The sequence below is a fragment of the Vigna unguiculata genome, chromosome 5, assembly GCF_004118075.2.
Source record: "Vigna unguiculata cultivar IT97K-499-35 chromosome 5, ASM411807v1, whole genome shotgun sequence".
Taxonomy (NCBI): domain Eukaryota; kingdom Viridiplantae; phylum Streptophyta; class Magnoliopsida; order Fabales; family Fabaceae; genus Vigna; species Vigna unguiculata.
Window position 1 is genome coordinate 35,093,238 of NC_040283.1, and position 19,357 is coordinate 35,112,594.

Genomic DNA, 19,357 nt, shown 5'->3' on the forward strand with positions numbered 1-19,357 from the left:
GTATCTTCTTATATTATAATATATATATATATATATATATATATATATATATAAAATAGATGTGTAAGCAATCTCTATTAATAATAAATATTTATTTTTAAATAATATTGTTTTAAGAGAAAAATGTAAACCATATTCGTCTTTAGTTTTATTAAATGACCAAGTAATTAAAAATAAAAAAAATAAAATTAACAATGAAAAAAAGTAATATAAGAACTAAATATTTTAAATATAAGTTTTTTTTTTAATTTTTTAAATGACTAAATAATTAGAAATTATAAAAGGGTAAATTAAAAATAAAAAATAGTATAAAACAATTAATATTGTAAATATAATTTATTTTTTAATAAAAAATATATGAAAAATGCATTAGAAAAAAAATTAATGATGGTGAAAATGTGTCTACGAGTACACATTAAAAGTACTATTTATTTATTTATTTATTTTAAAAATTAATTAATTTTGAAAATAATTTTTAAATATGAACATCGTGGATGGAAATAATTAATAGTTGAATTCGAACTTGAAGCATAATTGATGTTTTAGGGATGGGTATGAAAATTTTAAATTTGAAAAACTAATAGTGTTATTTAAGAATTAAAATATTAATTAATTAGATGTTAAATTATAGAATGGAGATAGATAAATCAATTTTTATCTTTAGGACAAATAAACAAATATATTAAAGATGTACTAAAAATTAGGGATGGCAAAAATATCCACTATCAGTGGATTTTTGTAGATGAAATTTATGGCGAATAATTAGTACCCGTTGTAGGTATTTATTACTTGCAGATAACATGTAGTTGATATTTTAATATCCACTGATAGTGTGAGTATCATACTATCTGTACTCGCGGGGACTCGTTATCCGTAAAAAAATAAAAATAAAAGTTAATTCATATTTATTAAGTAAAATTTAACTAAAATTAAAATTAAAATTATATTTATATTTTATTTGGTTAAATTCAATTAAAATTAAAGTTTAATTTATATTATATTATATTTTATTTTTTATAATTTTATTTAAAAAATTTATAAAATATATATTTTTCAAATATTTACGGGTATGCAGGTATCCATGGATACCCGCAGGTTTTAAAAACTATGTTGGTATTTTATAAATGGGTAACAAGCAAGTAAACAAACAGGTAATAGATGATTTTTTTTTTGTTTCTACAGGTCGGATTATAGGTAGACACTGTGTGTATCCGACCTATTCGCATCCCTACTAAAATCCTAACTTTTGAAACACCGTCAACAAAATAAACAAAGTTAATAAAGTAAATTTCTTATTATCTTTTCTTCTTATATTATAATATAAATATACTTTAACAATAAATCAATTTTTATGGTAAAGACAAATAAACAAATAAATTAAAAATGTACTTAAAAACTCAATTTTTGAAACGCGTGAACAAAACAAACATAGTTAATAAAGTAAATTTATTAGTATTTTCTCTTCTTATATTATAATATAAATATTTTTTAACAATTAATCAATTTTGATGTTTAAAATAAATTAATTTTAAAAAAATAAATGAATAAAAAATTAAAGTTGAGATAGGGAAATCAATTTTTATGTTTAGGACAAATAATCAAATAGATTAAAAATGTACTAAAAAACCAATTTTTGAAACACGTCAATAAAACAAACATAAAGTAAAGTTTTTAATATCTTCTGTTCTTATATTATAATATAAATATATTTTAACAATAAATCAATTTTTATGTTTGAAACAAATTAACTTACAAATAAAATAAATGAATAAAAAATTAAAATAACTTACATGTTCAACAGTAAAATAAATATACATAAAAAAATAAATTAAAAATATACTAAAGCCCAATTTTTGAAACATTTCAAAACAACATAATAAAGTAAATTTTTAGTATTATTTTTAATGAGATATGTTATCCATTAAATAACACAAAAAATTAATATCTTTGAAATGTTGGGTTATTACATTATGTTTCTTTATTTTCTTTTCAATCCCATTTTACCCATACTATATTTTAAAATCTATCTATCTATCTATCTATATATATATATATATATATAATAAACTCCGAACCATTTGGAAAAAATAAACCTTATCATACCGTTTTTTCAGTGGAGTTGCAGACACCTATAATCATTCCCATTGGGCATGAAGACTGCAAAGTGGACCCCACCACTTAACCATCTTCTCCGCTTCGCAAACGCTATATCAATCCGATCTGGAACATCATCATCCTCAATTGTTAAAAAATCGCACCAATCTGGTCCTTTGATTTAACTTAATCAACAATAAAATCATCAATTAAAATATAGTTTAATGGCGAGTGTTCCGTTATAGACACATTTTCATTTTCTCACTTCACTCACACGCTTCTCCAACATGTCAAGCGACGCCGTTTGGGTCCTCTTCCTCTTCGCCTTCTCCCTCTGCCCTCTTCCCTCCGCCGGGACCCGCTCGTCAATCGTCCTCCCGAGTCAACTCGGCCGTGACTCGCCGTCCAGTTGCCGCGCTCCTGATCCCAACCTCTATTACCAGCCGGTCATCGGAATCGTCAGCCATCCCGGGGACGGCGCCTCCGGACGCCTCAGCAACGCCACCGGCGTGTCTTACATCGCCGCCTCCTACGTGAAGTTCGTGGAGGCCGCCGGCGCCCGAGTTGTTCCCCTCATTTACAACGAGCCGCCGGAGAAGCTTCTGAAGGTAAAGGCTTATCGTTACTCCGTTATTGTTACCGCTGTAAAACCTGAATAACAAATTCACTCGCTCTTTTTTATAACTATTCCGAACTTTCGCAGTAGTTAAGTTTATACAGATATTGTTTTCCTTAATTATTATTAGATAATGTTTAAATTTAAAGATAGAAATATTTTTAAAATAATAACATTGAATGAATGCGTTGTTAATAGACTTCAAATTATTAACAGGTATAAAGAAAATGGGCAAATTAATAAGACTGTTCATAAAATACTTTTAATTCAATTGATGCTTTGTTTCCTAGGACTTTCATTTATTCTTGATATTAAGTTTCAAACAAAGATTTCTATTAAAAATGTTTATTTTCAAATAAGATCGGTACAATTATATGATCTAAACGAACTTTTTTTAATTAATATGAGCTAGTTTTTTTTTTTTTTTTCTGTTTATATTCGAGATTGAAAATAACCTTTGCAAGTCGGTCTTTGTTTCATATAATTAAGAAAAAAGGTAAAAAGGATTGGAACATGAAATTAATAATATATGAATAATCAAGGATGAACATGAATAATATATTGGAACATGTGAGTAACACAAAACATTTTTTTTTCATTTGATGAAATTTATTAAAAGTTACCCATATTTTTGTGTTATTTTAACACTTCTTACTATTTATTGTAAATAATCAAGGGGGAGGACCATCAGAAATATACTATATTTAACAACTACTTTTAATCCACTTTTTGTATTGATTAAAATTTATTTAAAAGTATAAAGGTGATGAGTATAGTTTCTTTATTAATAAATATAGCTGGAAAAAAATTAATTTTTATTATTTTTTAAATGAAAAATAATATATTTAAAAGAATGTGTTTGTATCAATTTTCTTATTATTGGGTAAATGCCATACTTATACAAGGCTAAAACGTTTTTACCTATTTCATAACTAATTAATGATTTGGTATTAAAGTGTCTTAAATGCATTTTTCTATTTATAATAATTGAACACAATAAGAGGTTTAGACACTTCTCGATCAAAGAACTATGTTACGTCGATGTCATAATTGGATTAGTAACATGATGATAAGATTCAGAATATGAATAGAAAGATATTTTAGGGATTAAAAAGAAAAGTAAGCTACAAAGGAAATTAAATCTTACTAACTTATCTTTTGGATCCTTTTATGTGTCCATTTTCTTTTCTTTCTTTTCTCTTTGTGGCAAGAAAAACCCTGCCAAGTTAGTACCTGATACTTTACACTAACTTCCTATTTTTGAGTACTTTTAGATATAGAAAGTTCTGGTAAGTACATAGTGCATGATATGGTACGAAATTGCATACATGGGAAAGAAAAGATAAATTGTTGTAGATGTATGCAACATTAACCCTATTTGTTTCGCTAATGATGTAGAAATGTTTGTGATGTTTTTCTCTCATTTTCAGAAGCTCGAATTGGTAAATGGAGTTCTCTTCACTGGTGGATGGGCTAAAAGTGGATTATATTTTAAAACTGTTACGAAAATATTTAAGGTATCTATGTATCTTTTTCTAATGTTCAAAAAGTGGGTGATATGGATGCAGATGTCAGAGTGACTTGTTTCTTTTTTAATTAACTAACATGCATTTGGAGGAAATTTTCTTTGCATCTGAGTAAAACTGAGACTTCTAGAATCTGGAATGTAAATAATCGGTGTAAGATTACTACTGGGGAATGAATAGCTCGTTTCTTAGCTACTTAGCATTTATTTTATTTGTACTTTTGTTCGATAAATTTGTTTTCGTGATGCTGAGGAATGCTCTGTTGATACACGTACTTTTTCAATTTTAGAACTTTATGCATCAAGTTATCTTTTTCTGTGCAGAAAATTTTAGAGAAAAATGATGCTGGAGATCATTTCCCATTATATGCAGTTTGCTTGGGTTTTGAACTCATAACGATGATCATAAGTCAGGTAAGCTTCTTTTCCCCATGAGGAAATGTCTGCAGATAAATCAGGTACTTGCTACTTGTTAGTATTTTAAGTTGTGTTGAATGAATTTTAGGCACCATAGTATAGTTTTCTGCGTCATTTGCTTCAAGTGAATAAATACATTATTTATGTTATCTTACTATGTTTCATTGTACTGGGAACATTGCCATTAATAATTTCTCTTGGATTTCAAATTCACTACACGTACAGTTGAAAATTTTGCTGTTATATCAATTTGGCAAATTTTATTTGTTTATTCTAAGTTAAACAATTTTAACAATATTCATGAGGTGTTGAGAAGGTGGGATGAGTTGAGACAATGTATTATTATTCTAGTTCAATTCTCTTTTTCTTTTTTGTTTCTTTCATGTTATACTTATTTCTTTTTATCCCTTATAATAGGACAATAATATTCTTGAAGAGTTTTCTGCATCAAATCAAGCAAGTACTATTCAATTTGTGGAGAGTGCAAAAGTGGAAGAAACTGTTTTTCAAAGGTGAACAATTTATGCTAATAGCGCTTTGATCTCTAAATGGACTTGTAATGAATTTGGGAACTGAGCTTTGAACTTAGGTAGCAAATGGCCAATATTTTTAGGCATCTGTTCTCTTTAAAGGGCCGAACAAAATTTTGGAAAAGCTCAAAAAATTAAAATTAGCATTATGTTAGTGAAGGAAAGACAAGATACAGAGCCTTCACAGAAGCTAAATTGGTTGACCTTCTATTGTTAAAGGAAAAGAGAGGCTGAAAGTAGGGCCAAAGCCTGATCAGTTCTTGCCTTATAAAGCATCACTGAATTCCTCAAAGTTTTTGGTCTTTTCTTTCACAAGCAATGGAATATGAGAAGATGACAGTGACTAAGTAAATGTATAGTACGTGTCTTTCTCTATCTAAAAAAATATAGACGAAAGGAAAGAAAATGGAGAAGACTGAGGGATAACTAAAACTGAGAGGAGGGAGCAAGAGAGACTGAAAGCGAAGCCAGAAGATGAGCAGTGACATGATTTAGGAAATTCTCTCGTTCCTGCAGAATTCCTCCAGTATTGTTTATCTCTGTCCATTAATGATTTTTTTCTTATTCTACACAATGATGATGGTGTATCTTAAAGTGTTAAATTTAGGTTCAGCATTTGTCATAGAATAAATATGCAATAATCACTTTATCATTTTCTATTTCCTGTAGATTTCCTCCAGAGTTGTTAAGGAAGATGACTACAGATTGTCTTGTGATGCAAAACCATCGTGTGAGTTTATATAGTCAATAAATTATTCTTCAGCATGAGGCCTTTACTGATTTTTACGACCTGACAACAATTTAATTGTCTTCAATTAGAGTATTTTACTCTAACCAACCTGACCCTAGGCAAAATGAATCGGTTGGTCTGGATTTTCAGATCAAACTGATTTGAAAAATGCTAAACCTAGATGTTTAAAATTCGGTAATGTAATTTTTATCTTATTTCATATGTGTAGTATGGCATTTCTCCTGGAAAGCTTCTGGATAATCGGAAGTTATCTAGTTTTTTCGAGATCTTGACAACTTGCACGGATGAAGATGATAAGGTACTCAATGTTATCCTATCTTTAGAAATGATGTTGGTACAAATCCATCTTTTGGCATATATTTGGCTTCCCTTAAAAAAACAATCTAATAGTCTGTGTAATTCTTCTAGGTTTATGTTTCCACTGTAAGTTCACGAAACTATCCTGTGACTGGCTTTCAATGGCATCCAGAGGTGATTGATAAATTTTCTGTTGCAGTATTGTGAATTTCATTTTATATCCTAAATATTATGCCAAACTCTTAATATTTCAGCTATTTAATGTCCTTCACAAATGATGCTGCAGAAAAATGCCTTTGAATGGGGTTCACCAAGAATTCCACACACTGAAGATGCCATTCAGATAACTCAGCATGCTGCAAACTTTTTGGTCAGGTTAGTACTCAATGTGATAATATTATCACTCGTTACTCCCTCCTAACGTAGTGTTGTGCTGATGAAAGTAATACGTTTTGAAAAATCTTATATCTAGGAAGTGGGAAGTGGATGTTGGTGAGCATATAATAGACTCTAAGTCCTTAATGTTTCTTGTCTCAAATAAAAAATACTTTAAGCTTGTACATGACTCTTTTTATACTCTTGTAGTAAAAGTATCGTGAGGTTTGTATTAAATTTTTATTTTAGATGGTGTGACTATACTTGGGGATCAAAGGACATGAGAGGATAGTCTGTATTGTACCAATTTTCAGTGTTATCCTCTAGTTGTCTTTAGACGATGGTTGTGATTTTTCTTGGATTTTGGATTTCCATGTTATATCTCTGTGTACCTTTGTTTTTTCCAACATGCACCAACAATTGTAGATGACTTATTCTTCGAAAAGTGGCTATCTTATTGCAAATCCCAACTCAACTACAGTTTAGAAAATAATTTTTAAGAACACTCTTGCTAGTTGCAACCTGCGAATAATGGAATGATTAAGCTTTTTTCTCTCATTGTGAACTCGCCAGTAGCTAACATTTTTCCACTTTCACATGTCTGGCACCAGTGAAGCTAGGAAATCCATAAACAGACCAGTTATTCAAGAATTGCTAGACAATCTCATTTACAATTACAGTCCCACTTATGGTGGGAAGGCTGGGTATGCTCATAATGTCTTTAAATCTTTGACATCAATTTGTTGTACATGTGAAGTTACTGATGATAATGTGTTTATGCTTCTTGTAGGAAAGGATTTGATGAAGTTTATTTATTTGCTGAAGCCTAATGCTGGAAAATACTTTGTATGCACAGTAATCATAACGAAAAAGGATGTATTCACGACCAAATATCATTATTGTGATGCAGAGTAATGAAGATGGCTTGTAGAGAAAATTGGTAACTTTAAGACTATTTTTCTGTTGAAGATGACTTGTAGAGCTTTCAGGATTATTTTCTGAGGCCAAAAGTATAAAGTTGCATTGTAGAAGGATTTGGCACATGGACCATGAAGGGTGCGTCTGCACAAAGCATTGCACATTTTGGATTTTGAAACACACTTAATGGACCATAAAAAATGAGGCTTAAGAGATTAAGGTGTATTTAAAGAAAGGCGGATGCGTCCTACACCCTGTCAAATTTCTTCCAGCACCCCATCACTTCCAAAATTTATATTTGATAGGACGTAGAAAGCAACAGCCTTTACGAAATATATTTTATTATGACATAAATAAATGGGTTGATATTTGAATACACAATAAAATGTTAACATTGTAACGAACCTAAACCCTAAAAAAAATTAAATTAAAATAATTGTTAAATGTAAAATCATGTACATACAAAACTTTTTTAAAATAATTATTAAAAGCAAAAAATATGTTTAAAATAATAATTAAATGTAAATTATTTATAAAATAAATAATTTTTAAAATAATAATTAAAAATAAAATTGGAATAATATATTGTGAAATATTTTTATATATATATATATATATATATATATATATATATATATATATATATATATATATATATATATATATATATATATATATAAACGAAGACCTTATTCCTTGTAAATAAAAAATGAAAACTACCTAACTGAACGAACCGGATAAACTTTGAGCGAATTTGGTCCTATTTTACGTGCAGTCCCGCTTATCTTATTGATAAAATGCAATTTATTTCTTACCTTTCTCCTACAGAACAAAAATTAAATTAATGTAAAATAACATGTAACGTTATCTAAGACGAAGGACGGATACAAAAAATAAAAAACTACTTTTTAAGAATTTTAATTTTTTTATTTTAAGAACTAACTTGAGGTTATTATATTATTTTAGAAAATAAATAAATTATTTTGTTACTAAATTTAAGTTGGTTTTTTAAATAATAACTGACTAGAGTTGTGAGGATTTCGTGATTTGTGAGATATCTCTCACAGAGAGGATAAAAAGGAACAGTGGATTAAAAAAGTGGATGATATGCATACGTTGGCGGGAAAACAAAAACGGGGGAAATAAGAACGAAAACCCCTAACTCTGATGTTCTCATCTTTCACATCCAATGGCGCAGACCAAAACCCCAACCTTCATTCACGAGATCGAATCTCTCGTCTCCGATGAACTTCAAGTGGTACACTTCTCTCTCTCCCTCTCTCTCTAGTAGCATCATACAAACGATTCTGTTTTTTTTTTTACTTTTATTTTGGACCGCAGTTTTTTTGTGATCTCTCCGCACTTGAATTTCGGACATTTTTGGTCGAATTCCCCCAAACTTGTATCTTTCCATGCCAAATAATTGATCTCGTAATTCGTTGTTTTCTCTTTTAGGTTTCGTACAAATGGTTGAGTCGCAATTATATGGTATCGGCCAATGAAGCGAAGAGGTAGGCTTCTGTTGAAAAGAAATTGGTGAAAAGCTTTAGAATTTGCTGTTTAGTTTTTTGTTTTATGTTATGGTTTTTTAGTAGTTGCAAATTTTGTTGTATGTATAGGGTCCTTCAGGAGTTTGTGCAAAAGCATGAGGGTGAGTTGGAGGTGGTGTATGCTTTGTCTGGTTGGTTAAAGAGCAAGGATCCTACTGACCACCAAACAAGGCTTGTTACTGGACCAAAGCTTGCAGGTACTTTGGGTTTTGTCTTTTGTGTGAAAATAATAGTGATAATTAGAAATTGGGCGATCTATAATAGTGTTTGCTCTTACTCCGAACAAAATTTCCTCCAAAAAACATAACTGTGGGAAACCCAGAATAAAACTGGTTTTTATTCGTAGTTGTGTCACTGTTTAGTTTGTGCTTATTTATTCAATTTAAAGGAAACTGTTAGGATCCTATATACAGAAAAGGAAATAATTCTTTCCAAGAACAAATTATGAGAAAAAAGTGTATAGAGCAAGCAAAAGAATGTACACAAGTGTAGCCAAAGGAGCAAGCTCCTTTGACATTGGATTTCCCACTAATCTCCTCTCTTTCTTTCTTCTAATATTTACTTGTAAAGTCTGTTGGGAAGTTCAGTCTCCTGCCTAACAGAATCTGTATCCAGCATTCATTGCTAAGTTTAGAACAAAGAAATGGAAGATGACTACTTTTCAAGTGAATTAGCAGCTATCATTTGGTATCTCATTTTACAAAAACGATATTCAATCGTGTTATGTAATTATCTTGTCTGAAACTTGGACATGCTCAAATTTGTGTGTTACTTACTCAGCTATCATGTATAAACAGTTTGTCTATATTGGAAGACTGCCTAACTAGGAAGCCTCACTTTCTGTATGATGTGTGCATTTCAGTTAATCTATTTAGTTTACATTTTTAGAAACATTGTTATTGAATGGGTTTCCACCCAGTAGTTCTTTGATATGAAGTTGCTTACATACAGAAATAATAGGGGTAGCATGAAACCGCTTCCTACTTTTTATGCAGAAGCGCAACAAGAATTTGATGGGGATTGCTCAGTTCAGGTATATAGTGTGCAAGCTAGCATGCCAAAGGACAAAGCTCTGCTTTGGAATGCTGAATTTGTTCAAGCAGAGGAGCTCTTTAAGCAGCCTTCCACTGTTGACAATTGTTTGAGGGATAATAGGTAGTTTCCATTACTTCAGAATATCTATGTAATTTGGTCGAGTGATGGAAAGTGTACATTGTGAAAGTATTAAACAGTCTGGAGTTAGTTATTGATTTCAGTTCCTTTGATATTCTACATATGTTTATGTGCATTGCAACATGAACATGTATTCTTTTGGAGTTATTTCGGGGTCAATTTGAAGAAATTGTCTATGCTGTATAGCAATAGTGTTTAAAACATCAAATAGTATGTTAATGGATCAAAATTATCATCTTTTAATTTAGATTCGTTGTGTTCGTTATTTTCAGATTAATGGGTCAGTAGGGGTATAATATAAGATCTGTTAAATGATATTGGATGGTTTAAGATTCGAGTTTTGTTATAATCAGTTATTGCTATAGCAGGTCAGAATAATTTCTTTTCCTTAAGAAATACAATTTTGTTACTGAAACAGAAAGAGCAGCAGAATGGAGGTTGAGACACTCCTTGGAAAAAAATTCAAACAAGCAAGTCTTGATATTAGTTGGAATACTTTCTTTGTTAATTATTCTGATTCTAGATGAAAATTGTACAAGAGATTTGGTGCCACTCAAATTTCTGTATCTGTACACCTGATTTGAGACAAGAAACTATTTTATAAAGGTTTCTGTGAAAATCTTGAGGGGGAGTACTAAGCAAGTCAGCATCCTTGATATTATATATTGTATACATTATCAAGAAAAAAACTTTTCAGGAACTACTATAAAATTTTAGGCTTATAAAAGAGATCGGAAGTCTTTCCATTGATTATTTAAATGTTCTGGTTGATAGGAAGACTCCCTGCCCTTTCCTTGTTCTTTTCTTCTCTATGTCTTGGATTTTGTTATCTCATTAAAAGTGGGGAAAAAGTTGCTTTGAAATTTGGCGTAAAGGTTTTTGTTTCAAGTGGTTCCGATGTGGTTTTCAAATCGGAGAGTCTTTGGCATTAAAATATGGTGACTTTTTATTAGGTAAAACGGGTGATTTGATTTTGCCATCTTCAATTCTTTTACGTTGACGTGAAATATGTTAGCCTGTTCCAATATCTCAACCTGCAGGCAGGTCCTTTTTTAGTGTTATAACACTTTAAGTTAACTGCAATATTTAATTTCCAGAATCTCTTCAATGGTTGCTAATGTAGTCAATGAAAATAGTTATACCTACATATGAGACCTGCATGCATCACTATACTAGTCATGAATAAAACGTAATGTTTTATTACTGCATAGAGATTATGTTTGTGGGTTTCTTTGTGGCTAACTAGTTTACTTTGCAGGTTCTGTGAGATCACCAATTCTTTTGTAAGACGGAAGGTAGACGGCTCAAGAGTAGTTTCTGCAGCGCCACAATCAAAATCTGCAGTAGGTGAGGGACCAACAAAGACTAACACAGTTCAGAAATCTCCTAAAAGTATAGCACGTGATTCTATTGACAAAGTTGATGCCAAACCGCAGAATGTGATTCAAGAAGTCAAGAGTGAAAGCAATGGTATAGGGAATACTGTAGCTCTTGATAACATCAACAAACCTACAACAGAGAAAGAAAAGGCCCTTCCCTTGCCCACAGGCAAAAAGAAAGTACCAGCTGATAAAAGTGGTTCCGTTGCTAGAGGTTCATTAGCAAGCTTTTGGAGCTGTGCATCTGCAAAACCCAAGCCTTGCACGTCATCAGTAGAAAATAATAACACAGTTTCAAATCCTGCTGGTTGGTTTCTAATGCAGTTTATTCCATATGCTTTGTTTTAGATTTTCATTTTTCTCCTGGTCAATGCAAATTAACCTGACAATGTTTTCCAATATATTTATTGCCTTTTTCAGTATCTACTGAAAATGCACAAACTGCTTGTGAGGAAGAGTGTGACAGTGGTATTGATGATAATCAAAATGTCTCCGTGAGAAGGTCATCCAGCAGAAAAAGAAGGGTTGTCTTTGATTTCTCAGATGAAGATGAAGATGATGATGATGTTGTCAATTTAGCTTCACCTGATTTCCCAAATAAACAATCATCTGAAGATTCTAGTCAAGATGACAAAAACACATCAGAGAAAACCACTTTGAATTTTGACTTACAGGAAGAAAATAAATCAAGGGTTAAGGAAGAGAGAGAAACTGACCAAAAGGCTCACCTGCCATTGGGAGGTAATGTATCAGCTATCAGCAAGTGCACAAATACAGGGAAATCATCTTCTGAGAAGTTGGAGAGTTGTGCTCCAGAAGCTCGTGTAAATAAGGGTAGTGTAAACAATGCGGCTCCTTGTTCTCCTAAGAGGAGAAAAGTGATGAAAACCAGGATTGATGAACGAGGGAGAGAAGGTACTTACATTTGAAAATCCATATTTTTACTCTTCGCGTCTTTGTTTCCATATAGCATACAAGCTTATGTATGACAACTATAATAGATTACTTTGAAACGTCTATTTTGAACTTAGTTCTTTATAAACTTAAACTTTTCTCTATACTGGCATGATTTGAGGGTGATTCATATCAAAATGCTTGGTGAATTTCATTGACCATAAATTTCTTTTATGCTGCATGTTGGTATTTTTCTGTTGTTAATGTTGTTTTCATCTCTTCAGTAGTTGAAGTTGTCTGGGAAGGGGAGGAGACAGAAGTGAAGAAACCTGACAAGGTTACAACAAAGAATACTGACAGTAAAACCAATGCTGCCAACAGGTTTGTGCCAATCTTCCTTATGCTTCATGCATTTGAAATGAATGACTGGAATCTGCCTATACTTCAATGGCTAAAATGACACCTGTTGTCGTGTCCAATGAAGCATAAAGGGATACCTCATTAATTCTACTTTACGACTTGCTAAGTAATTTTCAACTGCTTCATCGCCTTTTTACAGAAAAAATCTTGATTTATACTTAGCTTGTTCTTTTAAGGCTAATGCAAAATATTGCCAGGACTTGTGCGACAAAAAACTAGGCTGACCTGTAAGCATTTTAAGGTTTATGCTTGTTTGTTGGACGTTGATCCTCCATATTGAGAATAGACATCGCTATAACTTGATGGTTTTGATTTAAATTTTGGAAACAATTTAAGACACGTTAATTACTGTTTGCTTTTGGTCTCAGTTTTTTTGTTTAGCAGAGTAGTTTTCAAGAGCAAGGATTCAAACGTTTGTTTGAATTTTAGTTTCATATTTTGGATGGTAAAGCACAATGGCTGTGTAAACTAGTATTCAGTTCCTTGGCCTTCTGTTGGTTCTCTAAGAAGTAGCAAAAATTAGTTAATTAAAAATGACTGGCCATTTTGAACAGTGACCTGGGCTCTGGACGTAGTCTTAGCTACCTGCCATAAAAATACCAGTAGCCCAAGTGATTTACAAATCGCACAAAAAAGGATCACTTGCTGGCTTATTTACATCATTGCCGCCATTAAGAACAGTACTTTGAACGTTTGAGAAGAGTAATTGTATGTTACTTTTTGGGTTCGAAACGTTTTTAGAAGATAGACATAACATATTCCACCCAACATCCTTTTAAAACAAACGACAGAAAAAAAAAATACTGACTCGTTTACAAGAGTCAAATGGGCAGTGTAATTTTTTTTCCTGGAATTCACTGCGCATGCTTACCAAATGGTTGGTCTCTCTGGCCAGCAATAACATTTTTAGACTCCCTTTAATCTGGTTATATTTTTAAACTCAAATTTCGTTTTTGTAAAACATTATATTACTACTTTAATGAGGTTAAACTTGATAATCATGGCTAACCTTATTCATTGCAATTCCAGTGCTCCAGCAACTAAGAAGCCACCAGCCAATTCACATGCTAATAATGGAAAAGGGGGAAACAAGAAAGCAGGAAACAAGGATCCCAAACAGGGCAATCTACTTTCTTTTTTCAAGAAAGTCTAAGAACTTGACAGTTACAATGTTCAGAAGAGATGATCTTCTTAAAGGACCATCCATCAATGCAGTTCCTTTATGATGTGAGGATATTGCATCATACATAGTTCTGGTTTGTAATGTGGATGCAGGAATGATTTGACTGTAAGCTTGACGTGTTATGTTCTCCTCGCGCACGCATTTGTTAGACTGGCACTATTCTTCCCTGAGCTTTTGGTTGCTTGAGGTTCTAAACTTAGGTTAAATGAAACTCTGTAAAATACGATTAATCATAGCATCATTTTATTTAACTACTTTCGTTTACTGTAGGCAGGAAATGTGAAACATAACTAATGTTTTGTTTTTAACTCGGTACAATCACAATAGAATTTGAAGATTGGAATGCAAATGAATGTAAAAACACAATGATATGTAATTAGGAAAGCTGGATTATGACTTTCTTTTTCATTTAGTTAAGTTGCAGATGAACAGGTAATCTATCTCATGAATTTAGTATAATAACCGAGTCATGTAAATCATAAATTATAATATTAAAAAATAAATATGGAATACGACTGATGGCAGTAAAAATGAAAATTGTATGGTATAATTATTCTTTAAGTATCTAGTTTTGGTGTAGTGTATCAAATTGGTACTTAGTTTTTAAAAAAATGCCAATTGTGTATCCAAATATGTTAATGTTCATCAATGCAGTTCAATTATTTAGATGTTATCAGAATGGTTAACGTTGATTGATTGAGGTTGGTCCATGTGGTAATCATACAATTATTAACTGGATATTACGTTAGTTAGAAAATTGAAAAATAGATTTATTGATTTGGTAAAGTAACATTTGGAGAGGCAAAGAACAAAGAGGAGAAGAAGACAACATGTACGAGATTCACAAGCATTCACTTGCATTGTTAAGTGAGTCTATATCGAAGGCGTCATTGAGAGCGACATGGGCTGAATGATGGAGGAAAGGTACATATTTCTATCTTTTACTGGTTTCTTTGCTGATATTAGGGTTTTATTAGTTTCTTCGAGATTGCGATGATTTATGTTGTTTTGTTCATTATATTTGATGTTTTTGGTACTTTCAATGTTTCGTTTTTGTTATTTGTAATGTGTTTGAGTTAATATTACTTTATTGATTTGGACCCCACTATATGTGACGGTGACGGTGTTGAGTTTATGGTGTGGTCCTCCTTTGTAAATTTTGTCGTTGTCTTGGTGTGTTGGTGGTATGGTTTGTAAATTGTGTTTCATACTTTGGATATTTTCATATTTGACAGGGATATATAAATAGGGATATAATAGTTGATGTGGACGACGGAAATTTTGAAGTGGTGTTTCACCATAAGGGAAGGTTTGTAAATGATGGGTCACTAAAATACATTGGAGAGAGTAGTATTTTATCATGTGACCCAAATAGATGGAGTTACTTTGAGATAATGTCAATTTTGAGAAAAATGGGTTACGTGAATGTGATAGAGTTGTGGTATTCAGTAGGTAGAGGTGTTGTTTTGGAAGGAAGGTTGGAGTTGTTGAGCAATGATAGAGGTGCATGTCACATGGTCAACATCGCCACACTGAATGGTCAAGTGCACCTTTATGTGGTGCACTTCGTATGTAAACCTCAAGTAATACATATGATAGAGGGTGGGAGTGAGGCAGAGGCACAACTTAGTGTGGAAGGGGAGGTAGAGGAGCAAGTGGTTGTGGAGGGTGGCAGTGGCACAACTTAGTGTGGAGGAGGAAGGTGAAGAGCAAGGTGTGGAGGGTGTAGGTGAGGAAGACGAAAATGTGGAGGTTGAGGCAGATGAAGAACTTGTTATGGTGGGTGGGGTTAAGGAAGTAGTTGATATGGATGGTGCGGGTGAGGGTGAAGGTAGTGTGGAGGTTGAGGTAGATGAATAACCTGTTGTGGATGTGGAGGCTGAGGCTAATGAAGATGCTGCTATGGAGGGTGAGGCAGAGGAAATTCTTGTGGAGGCAGACTATGAGGGTGATGATGACTATGAGGTCAGTAGTTTGACTGATTCTGGAGGGGAAGTAATGAGTGAAGATGAATTGTACGATGTGAGAATTGAAGGAGAGGAATTGGAGGATGAACTGTATGATGTTAGAATTGAAGGACATAAATTGTCTGGAGCAAGTGGGTCTTCTAGAACAAATCCAAAGGTTAAAAATGTGTTTGACAAGGGGTAATTTGATATTGAATGAGAGTCTAAAACATTAGGTAGTTGTGAAAATAGTGATACAACATATGATGATATAGATAGGTATGGCCACTTTGGGATATTCTCAATGCCCAAAACTATCGAAGACTATAATTGAGAAGTTAGGACGTACTTTGCTGAGAAGGAATAATTCACTGAGGCAATTAGAACCTATGGTTTGCATAGTGGCAAAAAGTTGAAAATTTTTAGAAATGACAAAAGGAGAATTTGTGTGAAGTGTGAAGGGTGTGAAGGGTAAATGTAAGTGGTATGTAGGGATGGCAACGGGGCGGGGCGGGGACGGGTTTCGCTACCCATCCCCGCATAAAAAATTCATCCCCATCCCCATACCCAAACCCAACGGGTATCAAACTTTTTTCCCATCCCCATCCCCATCGGGTAACGGGTATAATCTCGTACCCATACCCGTACCCGTGTTCTAACTACTTTAATATTAATTTTTATAAAAGAAAAAAAATTACGGTAAAGAAAACATAATATTATGAAATATTAATATTATGAGGATTTTCTTCGATGCCAAATACCTTAAAATAAATTATAATTGTTTACATTTTATATTAGAATACCAAATAAAATTTCATGTGAACCAAAACATTTATTAAATTTGCAAACTACAACATTGATGAACTTAGTTGATAAAATTAAAAAATATTTCAAAAAAATATAAAAGGAAAACAAATATTCAAATTAAAATATATTTTAAATGTTTGTTTACTTCAATTTTTTAAATTCTAATGAATCTCTTTTTTATACACTAATAAAAGTTATAATATATCACTTGATCAAAATGACACAAAAAACAAATAATAAACATAATAATAAAAGGAAAACAAATATTCAAATTAAAATATATTTTAAATGTTTGTTTACTTCAATTTTTTAAATTATAATGAATCTCTTTTTTATACACTAATAAAATCTATAATACATCACTTGATCAAAATGACACAAAGAACAAATAATAAACATAATAATAAAATTTTGACATAGATTTTGTATCTTTTGAACTTCAATATATGTTGGATAGTGACAAAAAAATATTCATAGCAGTTACATTAAATTTTTATATTGTAGTAAATAAAAGTTATTTATACAATTAAAGTGAAAAAAATTACAGTATGATTAATAGTGAGTTATAAAATAACAAATAATTAGATAGAATATATCGAAATATTATTCTACATGATGAAAATAAACAATAAATAAAAATATTAAAAAACTAACAAATGTGTGTTTTAGAAATAATTTGAGAGATTATCGAAAGAAATCGTACAAAAGAAATCAAATGTATAATTAAGGTATGATAAGATGAAAAATACCTTAGAGAACTAATTATTAAATTATGTTTGAAGTGGTTAAAATTAAATAGAAATATCATTAGTGACCAAAAAATTTGTCATTAAATTACAAATAAATTAGTAATTAAATTGGTCACTAAATTAAATACCGATTCGATCATTGAATCGGTCACTAATTTAGTCATTGATTCAGACAATAAATCAACTACTACCACTAATGACGAAAAATCAGTCACCATTTCATGTTTTTCTTGTAGTGAATTATCATATACTATTCCTAAATATCATTATATATATATATATATATATATATATATATATATATATATATATATATATATATATAATTTTAACCACTTCAAACAGAATTTAAAGTGAAAAAATTACATTATGATTAATAATGAGTTATAAAACAAAAAATAATTAGATAGAATATATCGAAATATTATTCTACATGATGAAAATAAAAACAATAAATAAAAATATTAAAAAACTAACAAATGTGTGTTTTAGAAATAATTTGAGAGACTATCGAAAAAAAACAAATCAAATGCATAACTAAGGTATGATAAGACGAAAAATATCTTAGAGAATTAAGAAAACTTTTCAAATATCAACATATATACTTAATGGTTGAAAAATAACGAAAATTATTTTAATGAAAAAAAAGAGTTCTTCAAATTAAACAAAAATTAATAATAATAATAATAAGTAAATATTTTTTTTATATTACCCTAAATTGAGAGTATAAACATTCTCATGTGAAAGAAAAATTTATAATAAATAAAAATATTAAAAAATAATATAAATATTCAAATGTGAGGCATAATTTTTTTTAATTAACATACATCATTTTAACATAATTACATAAAGGTTATGATAAGATAAAAAATATATTGGAGATGAGAATGAGTTTCATGACAAATGAAATAATTAAAAGAAATAAAAAATAGAAAATATATATATATATATATATATATATATATATATATATATATATATATATATAGGGGTTACTTGATTAATTGTGAATATTTTAATAATTTAAACGAGAATGGAGATATGGCGGGGACGGGTATTATGGCGGGTATATGTACATCCCCATACCCATCCCCATACCCAACTGAAAAAGTCGGGGATTCCCCATACCCGTACCCATACCCAGTCAATGCGGGGATTCCCCGTCAAAACGGGGACGGGTTCGGGCAATACCCACGGGGACGGGTTTATTTGCCATCTCTAGTGGTATGCATATTGTGCTTATAAAGTAGCACAAAGTACATAGCAACTAAGGAAAATTATCAACACTCACATATGCAGTAGGGAATTTAATGTGCATTTAATGACTTCAAAGTGGTTAAGTGGGAGGTTAGAGAAGACGTTATAGGAGAACCCAAATATAAAGTTGACTGACCTGAAAAACAAAATAGGGAGGAAATGGAACATTGGTGTTTCAAGATCAATGGGAGGCTGTCATGAGGGAGATTAAAGAGTTGAATTTATATGCTTTTAAGTACCTGATACAAATCCACCCAAGGCATGTTTTAAACAATGTTTTTATCCAATTGTATCAAATTGTGAACTGTTTTTAATTTCATTTATTTTTTGTGTGGAAGTACATTTTGTTCCAAGTCCAGATTTACATCAAGGCTTGTATCTGACATTAATTTGAATAACATGTCTGAGGGTTTCAATAGCACAATAGTGGATGCTAGGAGTAAACCCATCATAACCATGATGGAAGAAATTCGAAT

General features: G+C 31.2%; 2 protein-coding genes across 2 annotated transcripts; both read left to right on the forward strand.

Annotated features, from left to right (window-relative positions):
- Positions 1–2,195: 2,195 nt before the first annotated feature.
- Positions 2,196–7,758, forward strand: LOC114183153 (gamma-glutamyl hydrolase 2-like). The gene is made up of 10 exons (XM_028070063.1): positions 2,196–2,702; positions 4,141–4,227; positions 4,560–4,649; positions 5,070–5,164; positions 5,852–5,912; positions 6,142–6,231; positions 6,342–6,404; positions 6,517–6,605; positions 7,217–7,309; positions 7,396–7,758. The coding sequence occupies exons 1-10, from the start codon at positions 2,382–2,384 to the stop codon at positions 7,433–7,435; spliced, it is 1,029 nt and encodes a 342-aa protein (XP_027925864.1). The 5' UTR covers positions 2,196–2,381; the 3' UTR covers positions 7,436–7,758.
- An 859-nt stretch (positions 7,759–8,617) lies between these two features.
- LOC114183515 lies at positions 8,618–14,374 on the forward strand. Its single transcript, XM_028070558.1, has 8 exons — positions 8,618–8,781; positions 8,979–9,034; positions 9,143–9,270; positions 10,069–10,228; positions 11,505–11,932; positions 12,046–12,540; positions 12,804–12,900; positions 13,969–14,374. Exons 1-8 carry the CDS (start codon positions 8,713–8,715, stop codon positions 14,090–14,092), a joined length of 1,557 nt encoding a protein of 518 aa, XP_027926359.1. The 5' UTR covers positions 8,618–8,712; the 3' UTR covers positions 14,093–14,374.
- Positions 14,375–19,357: the final 4,983 nt, after the last annotated feature.